Source organism: Leptonychotes weddellii, chromosome 10 (genome assembly GCF_054177405.1).
Source record: "Leptonychotes weddellii isolate Sample4059 chromosome 10, ASM5417740v2, whole genome shotgun sequence".
Taxonomy (NCBI): domain Eukaryota; kingdom Metazoa; phylum Chordata; class Mammalia; order Carnivora; family Phocidae; genus Leptonychotes; species Leptonychotes weddellii.
In genome coordinates this window covers 20,349,758-20,364,368 of record NC_138378.1, presented here as the reverse complement: position 1 = coordinate 20,364,368, position 14,611 = coordinate 20,349,758, and the positions used below count along the sequence as shown (strand labels likewise).

The 14,611-nt window shown below is 50.1% G+C and overlaps 1 protein-coding gene across 25 annotated transcripts in view; it reads left to right on the top strand.

Moving 5' to 3' along the window:
- Positions 1 to 13,010, top strand: part of EPB41L1 (erythrocyte membrane protein band 4.1 like 1) — a 122,204-nt gene extending 109,194 nt beyond the window's left edge. For 18 of the 25 annotated variants that reach the window (XM_081832851.1, XM_081832862.1, XM_081832857.1 and 15 more), the window contains 5 exons: positions 1,085 to 1,171; positions 1,973 to 2,056; positions 4,068 to 4,148; positions 4,493 to 4,609; positions 9,607 to 13,010. In XM_081832851.1, the coding sequence (XP_081688977.1) occupies positions 1,085 to 1,171; positions 1,973 to 2,056; positions 4,068 to 4,148; positions 4,493 to 4,609; positions 9,607 to 9,615 (378 nt within the window). In that variant the 3' untranslated portion in view covers positions 9,616 to 13,010. The remainder of the gene's footprint in view (positions 1 to 1,084; positions 1,172 to 1,972; positions 2,057 to 4,067; positions 4,149 to 4,492; positions 4,610 to 9,606) is intronic. The other 7 variants (XM_081832864.1, XM_081832863.1, XM_081832875.1 and 4 more) reach the window with 4 other exon arrangements.
- Positions 13,011 to 14,611: the final 1,601 nt, after the last annotated feature.

Genomic DNA, 14,611 nt, shown 5'->3' with positions numbered 1-14,611 from the left:
TGATGAACATGGGTCTAAATCTGCGCTCTGTCATTCACTTGCTGGTGGACGTGAATAAGCCACTTGACATTCTCTGGCCTTCAGTTTCTCAACTCTGAAACAGGAATATTAAAACAATTTCCTGTGGTTGTTCCAGGGATTATGAGATAGTGCATCCTTAGTATAATACCGAGCACGTACCAAGTACTCAGAAGTAGGTATTATGTTGTTAGTAGCCAGCCTATGTTCCTACGTTTATCCTAAAGTTAACATTTGCAAAGCCCTTTCTCCTCTGCTAACCTCATAATGTTTCTGTGGGAGTTGGGCGGGGTTTCTTTTTTTTTTTTTTAAAGATTTTATTTATTTATTTGAGAGAGAGAGAATGAGAGACAGAGAGCATGAGAGGGAAGAGGATCAGAGGGAGAAGCAGACCCCCTGCTGAGCAGGGAGCCCGATGCGGGACTCGATCCCGGGACTCCAGGATCATGACCTGAGCTGAAGGCAGTCGCTTAACCAACTGAGCCACCCAGGCGCCCCGGGGTTTCTTTTATAATATTTTTAGAGCAGTTTATTTTTTTAGAGCAGTTTCACGGAAAAATTGAGAGGAAGGTACCCCATATGCTCCATATATGGGGATATATACAGAGAGATTTCCCATATGCTCCTCATCCCTGTGCACGCACAGCCTCCCCCATAATCAGCATCCCCTACCAGAGTGGGGCATCTGTTACCATTGACAGACCGACATTGCAGGGGCCCGTGGAGAGGGGGTAGCTCTGCCCCAGCTCACGTGGCTAGAACATGGCAGGGCCAGGACGAGAGCCTGAACGTCTCCCCTCCTTTGTTAGTGCTTCCTGAGAGCAAAACCAGAGTCTTGTTCACCAATGTCCCTAACCCCTAACCCCAGGCACTCTAAATGTTGAACAGGTGAGTGGGTGAGCCAGTGCGTGAGGGTGTGAGAGCAGGTGTGTGTGTGAGCATGTGAGCCCGTGACAGTGTCACTCCTCCGCCTCGTGGCCGTGAGAGCTACACGGCTGTGGGCTCTGGCCATCCTGGGGGCCCACCCACGTGAGATCTGGCCATCTGAGCACTATTGTTTCCCCAGGAGAACAGTCTCAAGTCCGGGAAGGGGGCAGCCGCCATGATCCCAGGCCCACAGACGGTGGCCACGGATATCCGTTCTCTTTCTCCGGTAAGTGGGTAGGGCCAGCTCAGGCTAGGGGACTCTGTGCTGAGAATGCGGTTCATAGGTGGCCCTCAGCAAGTGCAGCGTAGAGCCCAGTGGGCTGCCCTTTGAAGCCCAGCGCCAGGAACCTGGATTGTTCTCAGATGCCCGCAGGGCTCCTTTGTGCCCACCAGAGTCTCATCCATCGCCTCCACCCCCCACATAACACACACCAGAGGGCATCGCAGTGTGAGGGTGAAGCAGTCCCCCTCCTTGGTGGTGCCTGTGATGGGACAGCTCGTTTGCATCTGCTCTCCTTACTGACCAGGAGGAAAAATGGACTAGGAGTCCAGAGGCTCGCACTCTGGATGTGGCTCTGTCAGTGGCTCTCGTGGGCCTGAGTCTGTCACTGTGAGGTCTCTTGCATCTCCTGCATTCTCCAAGTCTGTCCTTCTCCTTGTCTAGCCCCGGAGGCCACATGTTCCCGGCTGTGACGGGGTGGGGGCTCGGGAGGGCTCTGTTTCTACCCTGAATCCCCTATTCATTCTTCTAAGATGCCAGGATTCTTAAAATCTGGGGTCTTGTTAGGATTCTGGGCCACGGGAACCTCGGGTTCTAGGAATCTGAGAGTCAACGGTTTGAGAATTTCATGGATCTAGCCTTCTGAAGATTCCAGTATTCCTGAATTCTTAGAATCAGTGATTTGAAGCATCTTGGCTTCCAAACTTCACCTTCGTGGGGCCCCCTTGGCTTACCCCCTGACCTCCACCCTGCAGAGCCTAGTGTCCTTACCTGACCCCTGGGGTGGGGGGTGGTTATATTCTGCAGATCATCGGGAAGGATGTCCTCACCAGCACGTACGGCGCCACCGCGGAAACCCTCTCCACCTCCACCACCACCCATGTTACCAAAGTGAGTAGCAGCAGGGCGCCGTCTGCCCCCAGCCTGGCTGCGGGGCTGGGGAAGGTCATTGCCTTCGCTGTGCCTTCGATCGTGCACAGAGAAGACCTGTGGTGGTCTAGTTTCTGGAGTGCTGTGCACTTTGTTCTGTACTACGGGTTGTCCTAGGCATGGACCCTGCCCTTCAACGTCGACAGCCAGGCTGGCGGGGGGCGAGACCACCTCACCTGAAGTAATTCTGAGCCATGGCATTTGCGCCTTATGGACCTTAAGTGCTGGCAGGATTTAGAGGGGGTGATGTAAGGGAGCCTCAAAGAGTGAGGAGGGGTTGTCTGGTAAAAGTGGGATTTGTGCAGGGTCTTAGGAAGCCAGGTAGGACTCGTGAGGGAGGAGAAGACAGATGCAGGTATTCTAAGCGATGCAGAAGATGGGAGCAGAGACCGTGTATGTGTTTATTTGTTCACTGAGCGGATGTTAGTGAGTGTCAACCTTACGCCCACCTCTGTGCAAGGGGTGCTGATGGCGGCTACCGACGATCTATGTTTGTGGGGACGGCGACAGTGGTCTCCGTCAGGGAGAAAGAGCATGCAGGGGGCGTAGCTGTGGGGAATTGGGGTGGACTGGAGGCAGGGGAAGACAAGGAGAGACAAATGAGACAAATCCCAGGACAGATGTGACTCTGAAGGGTCTAAGAGGCTTTTTTAACTGGGGCATGACCCAGCGCAAAGAGGTTTAAGGAGAGGAGATTAGGTCCACCAGGATGCGCAGGTAGATGGAGGAAAGAAGAGAGGGAGAGTCTCGGAGTGACTAGGGTTGGGGGACCTGGACAGGGCTCTAAACCACAGTGGGGGAAGGAAGAGGCGGGGCCACGGGAGGGGGTCACTCCCTAGGCATCAGCTATGACTCAGCCAATGAGCACAGAGGGCTGGGGGCAGGCTGGCCAAGCATCTCCGTGCCTGAGTGGCCAGGAGGGAGGCAGGAGGGGGCCCAGGCCAGAAAGGGAGGCCTGGAGGAGAGGGGCCAGGGAGGCAGGTTGAAGTTGAGGTTTTGCTGAGCCATCCGAGGGGGACGTCTGCTGGCCCTCCCATGCACACACCGACCCAGCCCTGCTCCCTCCCGTGGGTGCAGGACTCCTGCCAGACTCGAAACCTTTGCACGTTCCCCAGGAAGCCCCCCGCCCCCACTCTCACCAAAAGCATTTGTGAGCAATGTTGACTTCACTGAAAGTTTTATGGGAAGGTTTTCCATCACACACCCCACCGCATACAGCTCAGAAAACTCTTCTTCCCAAAGTTTCTCCCCTCCCTGCCAACCAGGAGCCCCCTTCTGTCTGTCTGCTCCTGCTGGGATGTCCCTCAGCTACCACTCTCCTTGATAAGCCAAGCAATTAGGTCCTTCCCCATCTTCTACTTCTAAACTTGCACCCAAACCCTGTGCTTTCAGAAAACATTGGAGGTTCTAAGTATTACCAATGCAGTTTTCTCTTGTAGTATTGTTTGAAGTCATTTAAGATAGAAGATTGTCACCATTCACATTTCATTCATGTGTTCATTCAACAAATCTGCATTTAGCACCTGCCCTGGTCAGATTGGACGGCGGGGAGGGGCGGAGGGGATACAGAAATGAACAAAATGCAGCCCCTGCCCTCAAGAGCTCCAGCCTAGTGAGCCAGGCCCGGTCACACACACAAGGTCAACGTGAGGCAGAGAGCTCCGGAAACCGCGCAACAGAGACAGACTTGGTGCTCGGGGAGTACCAAGGCAGGAGGGGGGTAGGGTCACCAACCGGGATCAGGGAGACATGACTGAAGCTGGGCTTGGAAGACCTAGGGGGGCAGTTTGGTAGTTGGGGGAGTGGTGGCCACAGGCAAGACGTGCCGTCTAAAGTCCTAAAACCAGAAGAGGGAGCCAGGAGAGAAGGTGACTGCTGGTTCCAGCCTCGCCCTTGAGGGGTGCTTTGGATGGGTGCCCTGTCACAACCCCGCGGGACCCAGGGCTGACCTTGCCGCCCTCTCACTCTACAGACTGTGAAAGGGGGGTTTTCTGAGACGAGGATCGAGAAGCGGATCATCATCACTGGGGATGAAGATGTTGATCAAGACCAGGTATGGGGGTAGGGAACACTGTTCCCGGGGCCCTGCCCAGTCCCCCAGTCCCTCCCGTATTGGGTCACCCATGGACAGCTGCCCTCCTGGGCAGAGATGAAGTCCACCTCATGCTGATCCTTGTTCAGACAAGGAACCCCAAATGAACCCCAAAGGAAGAGACATAGAATGGGAGCCTGAAGGAGCCAGAGGCCCCGAGCTCTGGGCTCTCCCTTTAACTCTTTGACCACTGCCCCTCCCTGGGCCTATTTCCACAGCTGTACACGAAGGGGCTTGTCGGTCTCCATGGCCTCTCCTGTGTTCAAAATCCTGTGGTTCCTCACTTTGTTGCTCTTTTCTACCAGGCCCTGGCTTTGGCCATCAAGGAGGCCAAACTGCAGCATCCTGACATGCTGGTAACCAAAGCTGTCGTATACAGAGAAACAGACCCGTCCCCAGAGGAGAGGGACAGGAAGCCACAGGTAAGCCCTCTGAGGCTCAGCAGCCAGGAGAGGGAGGAGGGAACCATGGTAAGATCTTCTCAGGGTCGTTTCCATCTGAGAGTCCGTCAGGTGGCTTGGTCCCTAGCACAGTTTTAAGTGCCCACATTCCTGGTCTGTGGCTCAAAGGAGAGAAGTAGCTCCCCCAAATACAACAAATCAGAGTGGGTGATGGCGGGGGAAGACTGGTTCCTTGGCTTCTTGGGGGTTTCAGGCCCCAGACCCAGAAAAGTATATCTGGAAGTGATAAGGACCGGGAGAGAGGGTTGATAGCAGGTCCTGAGGTGGGACAGCTGGAGACAAGCATAGCCTCACTGGCCATTAACTAGAAACTTGAAGCTAGAAAAAGGCCCCTCAGGCCCAGGGCCACCTTCCTGTCCCTGAGTCTCTGCCTCCATCCCAGGTCACTGGATATTGCTAAAGGGGAATATGATGACCAGGGTTCTCGATCCCATCTGTGTTGCTAGATTGCAAACCCTTGACTTCTCAGGCTACCCTGGGCCAGAAACTTACTTTTCTGTTTCCTTATGGACAGACCATCTGTGCCTTGCTGAGCAAGAAGGAGATGGTGCTATAGTGGATAGGGCTTTTATCAGCCTAAACTGGGGGAGGGGTTCTTCCGGTCCCTCTGGGAATTGACTGAATTTTATCAGGTCTGTAAAATGAAATCTCACAGACATTGAGTTGAGTGCGAGAATTCTATACAAGTTCAAAAGTAGGCCAACTAATCAATGATGGCAAAAGTCAGAATAGTGCTTAGTTCCGGGATGTGATATTGACAGGGAGGTGTCACAAGGGAACCTTTGAGGGTGCTGGAAATGTCAGCGTCTTGACCGGGGTAGGTCACTTGGGTGTATACATACATAAAAACGTGTCGAGCTGTATACTTGGATTTGTGCTCTTTACACGTCTCATACGTTGTACCACAATGAAAAAAAGAACTCATCTCAAAGACCTACAAGGAGTAGATCTCCTTTTTGCCCTCTTCCCTGATGAATGAGACCGTGTTCTCTAGAGAGATACAAGAATGCGGATCACCACCCCTTTCCTGTCAGGAGAAAAAGCACTGAAACATTTCCCGCCACTTTGAAAGGCTGCCAAACCCTGGTCTAGACTGTGCTGTCCAACGGAACTTTCTGCAGCGATGGACATGTTTTTCTTTGTTATCACACAACACACGTGGCTACCGGACACTTGAAATTGGCTAATCTGAAATCAGATTGCTTTAAGGGTAAAATGCATGCAGGATTTTGAAGACTTAATATGAAAAAAGGCATGCAAATGTCTCAATAGTGTTTCTATTGATTACATGTTCAGATGATCATGTTTGGATATATTGGGTTAAGTAAAACATGTTACTGAAGTTCATGTCCCCTGTTTCTGTTACTCATTTTAAGGTAATTTAAAATTTAGAATTTTTATTTAGAAGTGAAAAGTTTCTATCTAGAAGATTTAAGGAAATTAGAAATATCTAGAAAATTTAGCGAATTCCGTCTAGAGAAATGTAAATTCCATACGTGGCTCTTGTTTCTGTTTCTGTTAGACAGCACTGCTCTAGAAGTATAAGCTGGTCATGGGCAGAGCCTACCTCCCAGGCTTCCTCAGGCCTCCATGCAAATTGTCCCTCCTGTCCACCCCATCGTCCAGTTATTCTTGCTTTTCATCCCCCAGATCTCCGAGTGGTAGCGCACTGACAGCTTCACCTGGGAGAACTGTGGTCATAAAGTCTGATTTAGAAGGACTGGACCGGACCTGGGAGTCTGTATTTATATGTTGGTCCTTAGGAAGTCCTTGTGCAGCCACTGGTGCAAAGAATTCTGTGCTGGCTCCAATCCCAGCCATTCCCCCGTGGGCATGCAGTTTCCTCACTTGCAAAATGGAGAGATGGGGCAAGCGCCTCCCAGGCAATGACTTCTGGCTGTTTATCTGCTTTCCTAGAGTACCTGTAACGTGTTTCTCCTATTTTTTCCTTTCCCTGTCTTGTTCCTCCCCATCTTTCCCAGAGCATTTCCAGCCGGTGCCCCAGGCTCCTGCCTTCCCATTTTCCCTGGCCGCTCAGAGCTCTAGTCCCTGCCGCCACATCCTGCCCCCCCAACTCCCCCCCACCCCTGCCACCGTGCAGCCTTTCATATCTGCCCACTTGGCGGGTCTCATTCTTCCTCCTCGCCCCTCTGTTAGTTCTTCCTTTGATGCCATTGTCCCACGCAACGCCATTCTCTCTGTCTCTCCTCTCTCTCTCTCCAACCCCCTCCTTCTCTCTTTCCTTCTTTCCCTCTCTCCCTCTCTCTCTCTCCTCGCTCTCCTTCCTCTATCTCTCTCTCTCTCTCCTTCCCTCTCTTCCTGTCTCTCCTTCTCTCCCTGTCAGATTCTTCTGTAAAGGTCACCTTGTTCATGTCACCCTGGAAAGACAGAAGTTTCTCCCTTGCCTTTTCTCCCCACATGCTTTGCCACTAGTTAGGAACCACCTTTGGCCCCCTAATCTTGTCAGACTCACTCATTCTGGGGGAGAGGTCTTCTCTGAATTTGAAAAGTCTTTTTTAAAGTGCTTGAAACATGTCGGATTGATGGATGGATGTATCTTGGTAGCCCAAGGAAAGATCTGGAATCCTGCGAACCTGGATTCAGTCTCAGCCCTGCCTGTTATTAGCAATGTGACTTCCAGCAGATTATTTATCTCTGCACTTTGCTCATCAGCTAGTGGTCAACAACCATAATCACGGTGATAATTGCTGAAATGTATGGCATGTTTACACTATTCTGGGCACCAGGCCATGCACTTGACCTAAGTATTGTCATCTGCTCATTCTCACAAATGAGGAAACTGAGCCCCTGAGATGTTAGGTGACTTGCTCAGAGCCATAGGGCTTGATGCGGGAGTCAAAGCTCATCTATGAGACTCCAAAGCCACCCTGTGGTCCTAACCTCCTTATCCTGTAGGGTTGGTGAGATCATATATATAACAGTACTTAGCACAGTGCCTGGCACATAATAAGTGCTCAGTAAAAGCGAAGGGTGACTGATTACTATCAACGCAAAGTAAGCTAACAAAACACTGCACATTCAGAATCTGATATAATAAACTGAGACGAATAAATTATAATATGGCATTGTTCAGATGTCCCTGGCACTTCTGAAGTGTGTAAAGGCTTTTGAAGACATCCCACATCGTGTTTACACTGAGCTATAGGACTTAAAGTGCAGCCTGCCACTGTAAAAAAAAAAAAAAAAAAAAAATCCTCAGGTAGTTAGCAGAATAAAGTAGAAAGAACACACCCAGGCTTTGGGGCCAGAAACTCCTTGCTAGCAGTTTGCCCAGAGGAACCTCCCTGGGCCTCAGTTTCCTCAACTACAGTTAACCTAGAAATTGGAGCCGCTATAAGAATTAAACATCTGTGAGCACTTTAGTTTGGGCTGCTATGACAGTACACCATAGACTGGGTGGCTTAAACAACGCCCATTTATTTCTCCCAATTACAGGGGCTGGAAAGTCCAAGATCAAGGTGCAGGTGGCTGTCTTCTCTATGTATCCTTCCATGGAAGGGAGCACAGAGAAAGAGAGAGAGAGAGAGAGAATCTCTCTTGTGTATCTTTTTATAAGGGCATTAATCCTATATATGAGGGCTCCACCCTTACTAACCTAAGTACCTCCCGAAGACCCCCAGCCCCTCACATTGAGAATTAAGGCTTCAACGTATGCATTTTGGGGGCATAAATTTGCCCATTTGGGCATAAGTCTGCCCATTTGGGGGACACAAATATTCAGTCCACAGCAGTGACACACAAGGACAGGGCCTCACATACAGAAAGTGCTTAGCGCTTTGAGCCCGCATCCTTATCCCCTGAGGTTTCGCCATGTTCAGGGATGGATGAGAGCCCTGAGTAAGTCAGACCGTAAGCTTCTACCACCAGCCTGGTGTACAAGCCCTGTCTCCTTGTAGGTGTCCATCTTGCTGGCCTTTAGCTTCTCTCCCCTCCCTGAATCCTCCAGAAACATCTGCTGAAGTTCCTCCTCTTTGAAGTTCCTGCTGTGAGTGTGTAAAGCACAGCCATCCATCTGACACAGGGTCTTTTTCTACCCCTGGCAACTCACGGCCAGATGTGCGGTTTCTGCTCCATCTTCTCCCACTGGCCCACTTCCTTCAGACAGGACCTGTCTCCCAAACACTGCCAGCAACCCCCAGCTTCCTTACCTTCAAGATTTGGATGAAGTGGGAGGGAAAAAAATGACCTGTTTCAGAGCAGGAACCTTGGGTTCTAGTCTCATTTCTGTCACCAACTCACTATGACATTGAACCCTCTGGGTCTCCATTTTCCCATCTGTCAACTAAACTGAGAAGGATTTCATGTCTGTGAGTCCATTCGTACTTGACCTCATGTGAGTGGGAGAGGGCAGGAAGGATACCCCACCTGTTAAGTGGTTTTGGGTGTCTCCCATGCACCACGCACAGTGACGAGCCCTGGAGGCCTAAAGAAGTTAATAAACTCACCCAAGGTGGCAGAGCTCGTAGGCTATGGAATGAACTCAGGAGGTCTGCTTGCAGAGCTCATGCCCTTGACCACAAAATTTTGGAGTCAAACCTGAGTTGGAATCCAGGCTCCAGTTTCTTTATGGAAATGCTGCTCCCTGGGGTTTAATCCCCAGGACACACAGGCCCACGAAGATCAGAGAGGAAAAACAAAGAGCTTCTGCCATCACAACTGAACAGTTCTTAGACCGAGAGAAGGTAGGAAGAAAAGGTGAACTGCATGTCTGTGATCTGAGCTTCTTAGTGTTAAAGGAAACTTGGACAGATTTCCAGACAGATGTGGGTTCAGGTCTCAGCTGTGTGGCCTTGGACAAGTCACTTTATCTTCTTGAGCCACAGGAAAGGTAGCTAAAACAACCTCTTGCCACGTATTTAAAGATGAATGAGCAAAAGTTATTAATTTTTCTTGTCCTCTTCCTTTGTGTCCCCTTCCCTCCACGCCTCCGGCCCTAGGAATCCTGACCTCTGTGAAGAGATGCTGGCGTTTCTGGTCCAACCCAAGCCAGAGAACCGTTAAGAAGGGGCCTTCATTCTGGATTCTCCGACTCAACACCGAAGTCCCAGCTGTGACATACTGTCACCGAAGAGGAACTGGGAAAGGAAAAGCATATATATATAGATATATATAGATATAGATATATATACAGGAAACACCGCGTCCTTGCACTGCTGCTGGGGCTGGTCACGCAATCGGCCAACAGCAACAACCAACATCTGAACACCTACATTTCCTTTGCAGACAAATTGAAGAACTGGTGGGATTTTTCAGGAAAAAAAAAAATATATATATATATGTAATGACAATAATCTCTTGCTCCCCCTTTCGAAGCCCTGCGGAATGACAAAGGCAAGCCAGACCACAGTGATCGTAGGAGTACAAAACAACCCTGGTTCTGCACGTGACCTTGCGTGGACGAGCATCCCATTTGTCCTGAAGTGTGTGCTGTCCACTCCAGTGCAAAGGAAACACTTTTGCAGCAAAGCAAGAGAAGTCGCGGCAGCAAGACACGCACCGTCAACCGTTTGCCAAGAAAGAAAGAAAATCCCCCACTTGGAAAGGAGGAGGAACACTGGATTATTATTTTTTGGGTCTTGACACTGGGCTGCAAAATCCACCTTCCTTTCTTCCGCCTCCCCTCCCCCTCGCCTCACGCGTCTTGTCATTTCTGTCTTGGCTCCCCCCCTCCCCCTCCCCACCCTCTGTATCCCAGTCCTGCCAAGGGCCGCTGCAGATGACTCTGGTTTGGGACAAGAAAAAGAAAAGAAGGCAAGAGCAGAAAACCCAGCCACAGGAAGGAAAGTAGACACTGTATGTTTATGGGTTCTCATTATGAAAGTGCAGCTTGTAGGAGATGTGGATGGATGTGCTTTTAAGTTATGTATATGACATATAACAGGAAACAAATATTAAAATAAACAGTGCTGGTAAGTATGAAGCTGACATTTTAAAATTATAAAATTATCCGACTGTGATTGATGTATCGCAAGGTTCTTAGATCTCACTGAACCGGCCCAGCCGAGGAGACCTGGACTCTGGCTGTGGGCTGCTCACAGTAGGAGCTGACGGTTCAGCGTAGTAATACAGTGTGTGGTATTTGTAATTGGTTGATTGGTGGGGAGGGGTGGGGTCCCCAGATGGAGGGGCAGGGGTTTGGCAAGAAGGAAGAAACACAGATGTAGTCCAAGATGCCTTCCCCGCATCCCCCTCGGGCAGTAGCCACCAGGGCCTGGTCTGTGCTCAGGTGTGGGGTCCAGAGTCAGGATTCCGCTACAGGGGTCCCCTGGCTCAGCCCCCATACCTCCCTAGGGGGTTTGCTTTGGTTTTCAGTCTTCTCTTTTTTCGGCCACATATCTTTTCCCTGACCACATTGTGACAGCTGACTCCCCATGCAAAGCGACGTGACACCCACCAGCCGCCGCACAGGATGGTGGCTTTGACCTGGCTGGCTGGAGGGCTTGGCTGCCTCTTGTCCTCTGTGCCTCCCACATTTGTTTTCTTCCTCCTGGGCCAAAGCAGCCATGGTAGAGACCATGAACACAGGGCAGGCCCCATGGGCAGAACTTCATTTCCAAAGGCTTTGCCTGCCCCCCCCCCCGACAAGGCTCAGATGAAAGGTGGTATTGCTCAGAGGCTCCTTCTATGTATGAGACTCTGGCTTTGGAAACCTCCCCTTTAGCCAGCGTCTGAGCTCTGAGCCTGTACTGTCAGTCCCCAGAATTGCCTTCAGACCACAGAAGCCCTTGGAGAATACCCCTTCCAAAGCTTGAGCTTTCCCAGTCTTGCCTGCCAGGAGCTGCTTCCCTGAGCTCAATGAGTCCCCTTTGGAAGGAATATGTCCCCACCGCACTTTTAATTTCTCAGTCCCATATTACCTCCCCCCCGTCCCACCTCTACAGCGGTCATTAAATTCATTCAGCAAATATTTATTGAGTACCTACTTGTGCCAGGCACTATGCTGGGACTGCAGGAGAGAATGTGGGGGAGGGGAGGGACCTGGAAGTCCTCTCAGCCAGCCTTACATCTTCAATCATGGCTTGCCCCTCTGAGAGCATTTCCACATTCTCTCCAGTTATTGGCCATTGCCCAGGGATACTCCCCCCCCCCACCGAGGGCCCCGGCGTACTTCTCACTTACTCCAATGACATATACACTTAGTTTGCTAAGCTGGTGCTGACCTGAGGACGAGAAACCAGAGCAGTGTGTGCGTCTGTGGGCAAAAATGGGACAGAGAGCAGGCAGAGAGAGCCCTGCCCCTGGGGCTCAGATGGGAGATTCAGCCACATCCCCCCCGCCTCCCAGCAAGACCGGTGGCCCCCACTCCAACCCCCCTGAGTGCGACAGCTCACTTCCATGCACCGGGTTCTTTTTACCATCTTGGTGGAGAAGCCACAGAACCTCCTTCGCACCCCTTTCAACCGGAGAGCTCCTATTCTTTCTGGGCCAAGAACTGGAATGACTCCATCCTCCCTGGGCTACCCGGAATTTGGCTCAGGCACCCCTGTCTTTGCAGGAACCAGGCGTCCCGAGCACACTGGTCACACCTCAGAGGGAGAGTATTTGTTCTGTGGCTTCAGAGCAGGGATGAAGTGACCAGGCTTAGCGTGTGGGCCGGCTAGGGTTTGTGGAACTCTCCATCCCACGGATGCTGTGACCTTCCTTCCGTGGAGAGACAGGGAGCGCCACAAGGGAGGAGGGGAGCTGCAAAGCTGAAATCTAGGGCACTGTTTCCTCCCATCCTCCTCTTCATAGACAATATAGATGTTTGTCTTGTCTGTCTTCAACCTACTTTTCTTTTTTTCCTTTTTACATTTCTCATCCTTTCTGTGCTGCCTCTCCACCCAGGAGACCATGTAGCATATGGAAAATCTCCTGGAGGGTATCCTGACTCAGCCCCTAACTCACCATGTGACATTGGACTAGTCCCACCACCCCCCTCCTTTGGGGCCTCAGTTTCCCTGTTTGCAAAATGAGCAGGATAAACCAGATGCTCTCCAGGGTCTTTTCCGGGTCTGCTGTCCCACAGATCTTCATTTTCTCTTGTTTTGCTTTCTTGGGATCTTTTCCGTCTGAGGGGACAGGAAGTGCCAGGACCTGTTTCAGTTTGTGAATCCTGCAAGCACATTCCAAGACTGGCCTGCAATTGCATGAGCAACATCACTCTAAAGGATTTTTTTTTTTTTTTCAAAAGCACTTACCAACCAACTGCGATGCTGTCCTGTTCCTTTTTACTCACACCCCTCCCTCCCCTCTCGTCCCCACGCTCCCCCACCTCAGTGCTCTGTGCTGTATGCGTGTGCTCTCTGTTCTTGTATACTCAATAAAAGTGAAATAAATGTGTTTGATGCTGAACCACAAACTGCCTTGGCATCTCTGCTCTCTCTCTCTCTCTCTGACCTTAGCTACCAGTACAAGTTGGCATTGTGGGAAGGGCGAAAACGGGGGTGGAAGAAATCCCACCCTTGAACACTTCAATTCAACACGTACTTGCGGCTTCCAGTGTGGTCCATGACTTGGGTTAGACTGTGCAGGCGCAGCAGGTAAGACTAAGTTCCTGCCCTCCAGGACCTGTCGGGCTGGTAGAGCACAGGACACATAATACAACAGGCAAGCAGCCAGAGGCAATTCCAGAGTGATCAGCACCAGGAAGCAAATGCACAGAGGCAGGTAATGGTTGCTGAAGGAGACTACTTCAATAAGGTGGCCAGTTACGGCCTCCCTGAGGAGGAGCTGAATGAAGAGAAAGAGCCAGTAAGGTGAGGGACTTGGGCAAGAATATTCTAGGCAGAAGGAACAGTAAGATGTGGGCCCCAGGATACAGAGGGGCTTGATGTATGGAGGAACAGCATGATCCCTCCTCTTTCTGAAAGAAGAACACTTACACTGGGGTCTCTTCCTACAACCCTCTCCATGGGAGCCTAGTATCTATGTATAGAGCAACCCCCAGCTTCAACTTTGGCCCACCACCACATACATTGCCATATCCCTGTATGTGCCACCTGTCCCATTAGTGACTTAGTTATTCAAACGAACCCTGTAAATTACATATATGTGTGTGTGTGTGTGTATATATATATATATATATATATATATATATATATATATGTATGAAACGATATTACTTCCATAAAACTAGTGTCACTTGCCAAGGAAAGGAGGTCTTCATAAAAATAAATGCAAAGATATAAAATTAAAAAGCCATAATCCATGTAAAACTTACTCCTTGGGCTCCCTGAGTTGCATGTACCACACTTCCCTTGCTATTCTACTAAGTGACTCACCTTTCTTTATTGCCCCAAATCTCACAAGTGAGAACCACTGCAAATAATTGGGTGCATTTTCTTCCACTCTTTTTCCAGGTATGTATATCTCTTCAGAGCCTAAGTTATCCGGTACATACCATTCTAAATACTATTCTAAACTTAAATTCTGAGCATTTCCTAGTAATTTTGAATACCAAATACTATCTTTTTCTTTCTAAAGGTAACTCACTAAATGACACAAAATGCTGTGCAGTGGAAAGCAATTCTTCAACCCTCTCCAGACTCCTGTCCATTGTCAGAGGCAATTGCTTTCAGGAGCTTTGTGAATCCTTCCCTGAATTTTTTCCTGTACGTTTCTTTTAGTTATCTGTCACCCGTGGAGTTCTGGAATAGGACATGGTTTGCAAATATTGGGTCCCCACACACTCTGGATCTGTATCTTTATCTCCCAGAAATACAGGGTCAGCCTCTGTGTTGCTTGGGAATAACCTGGGGTTGATTAATCTAGATCAGTGGTTCTCAAACGGAGGGGAGGGGAGTGATTTTGCCCTCCCCCAGGGAACATTTAGCAATGTCGGAAGACATTTTTGGTTGTTACAACAGAGGGGTACTACTGGCATTTAGTAGGTAGAGTCCAGGGATGCTGCTAAACATCCTATAATCACAGGACAGCTCCCACAACAAATCTGGTCTGATT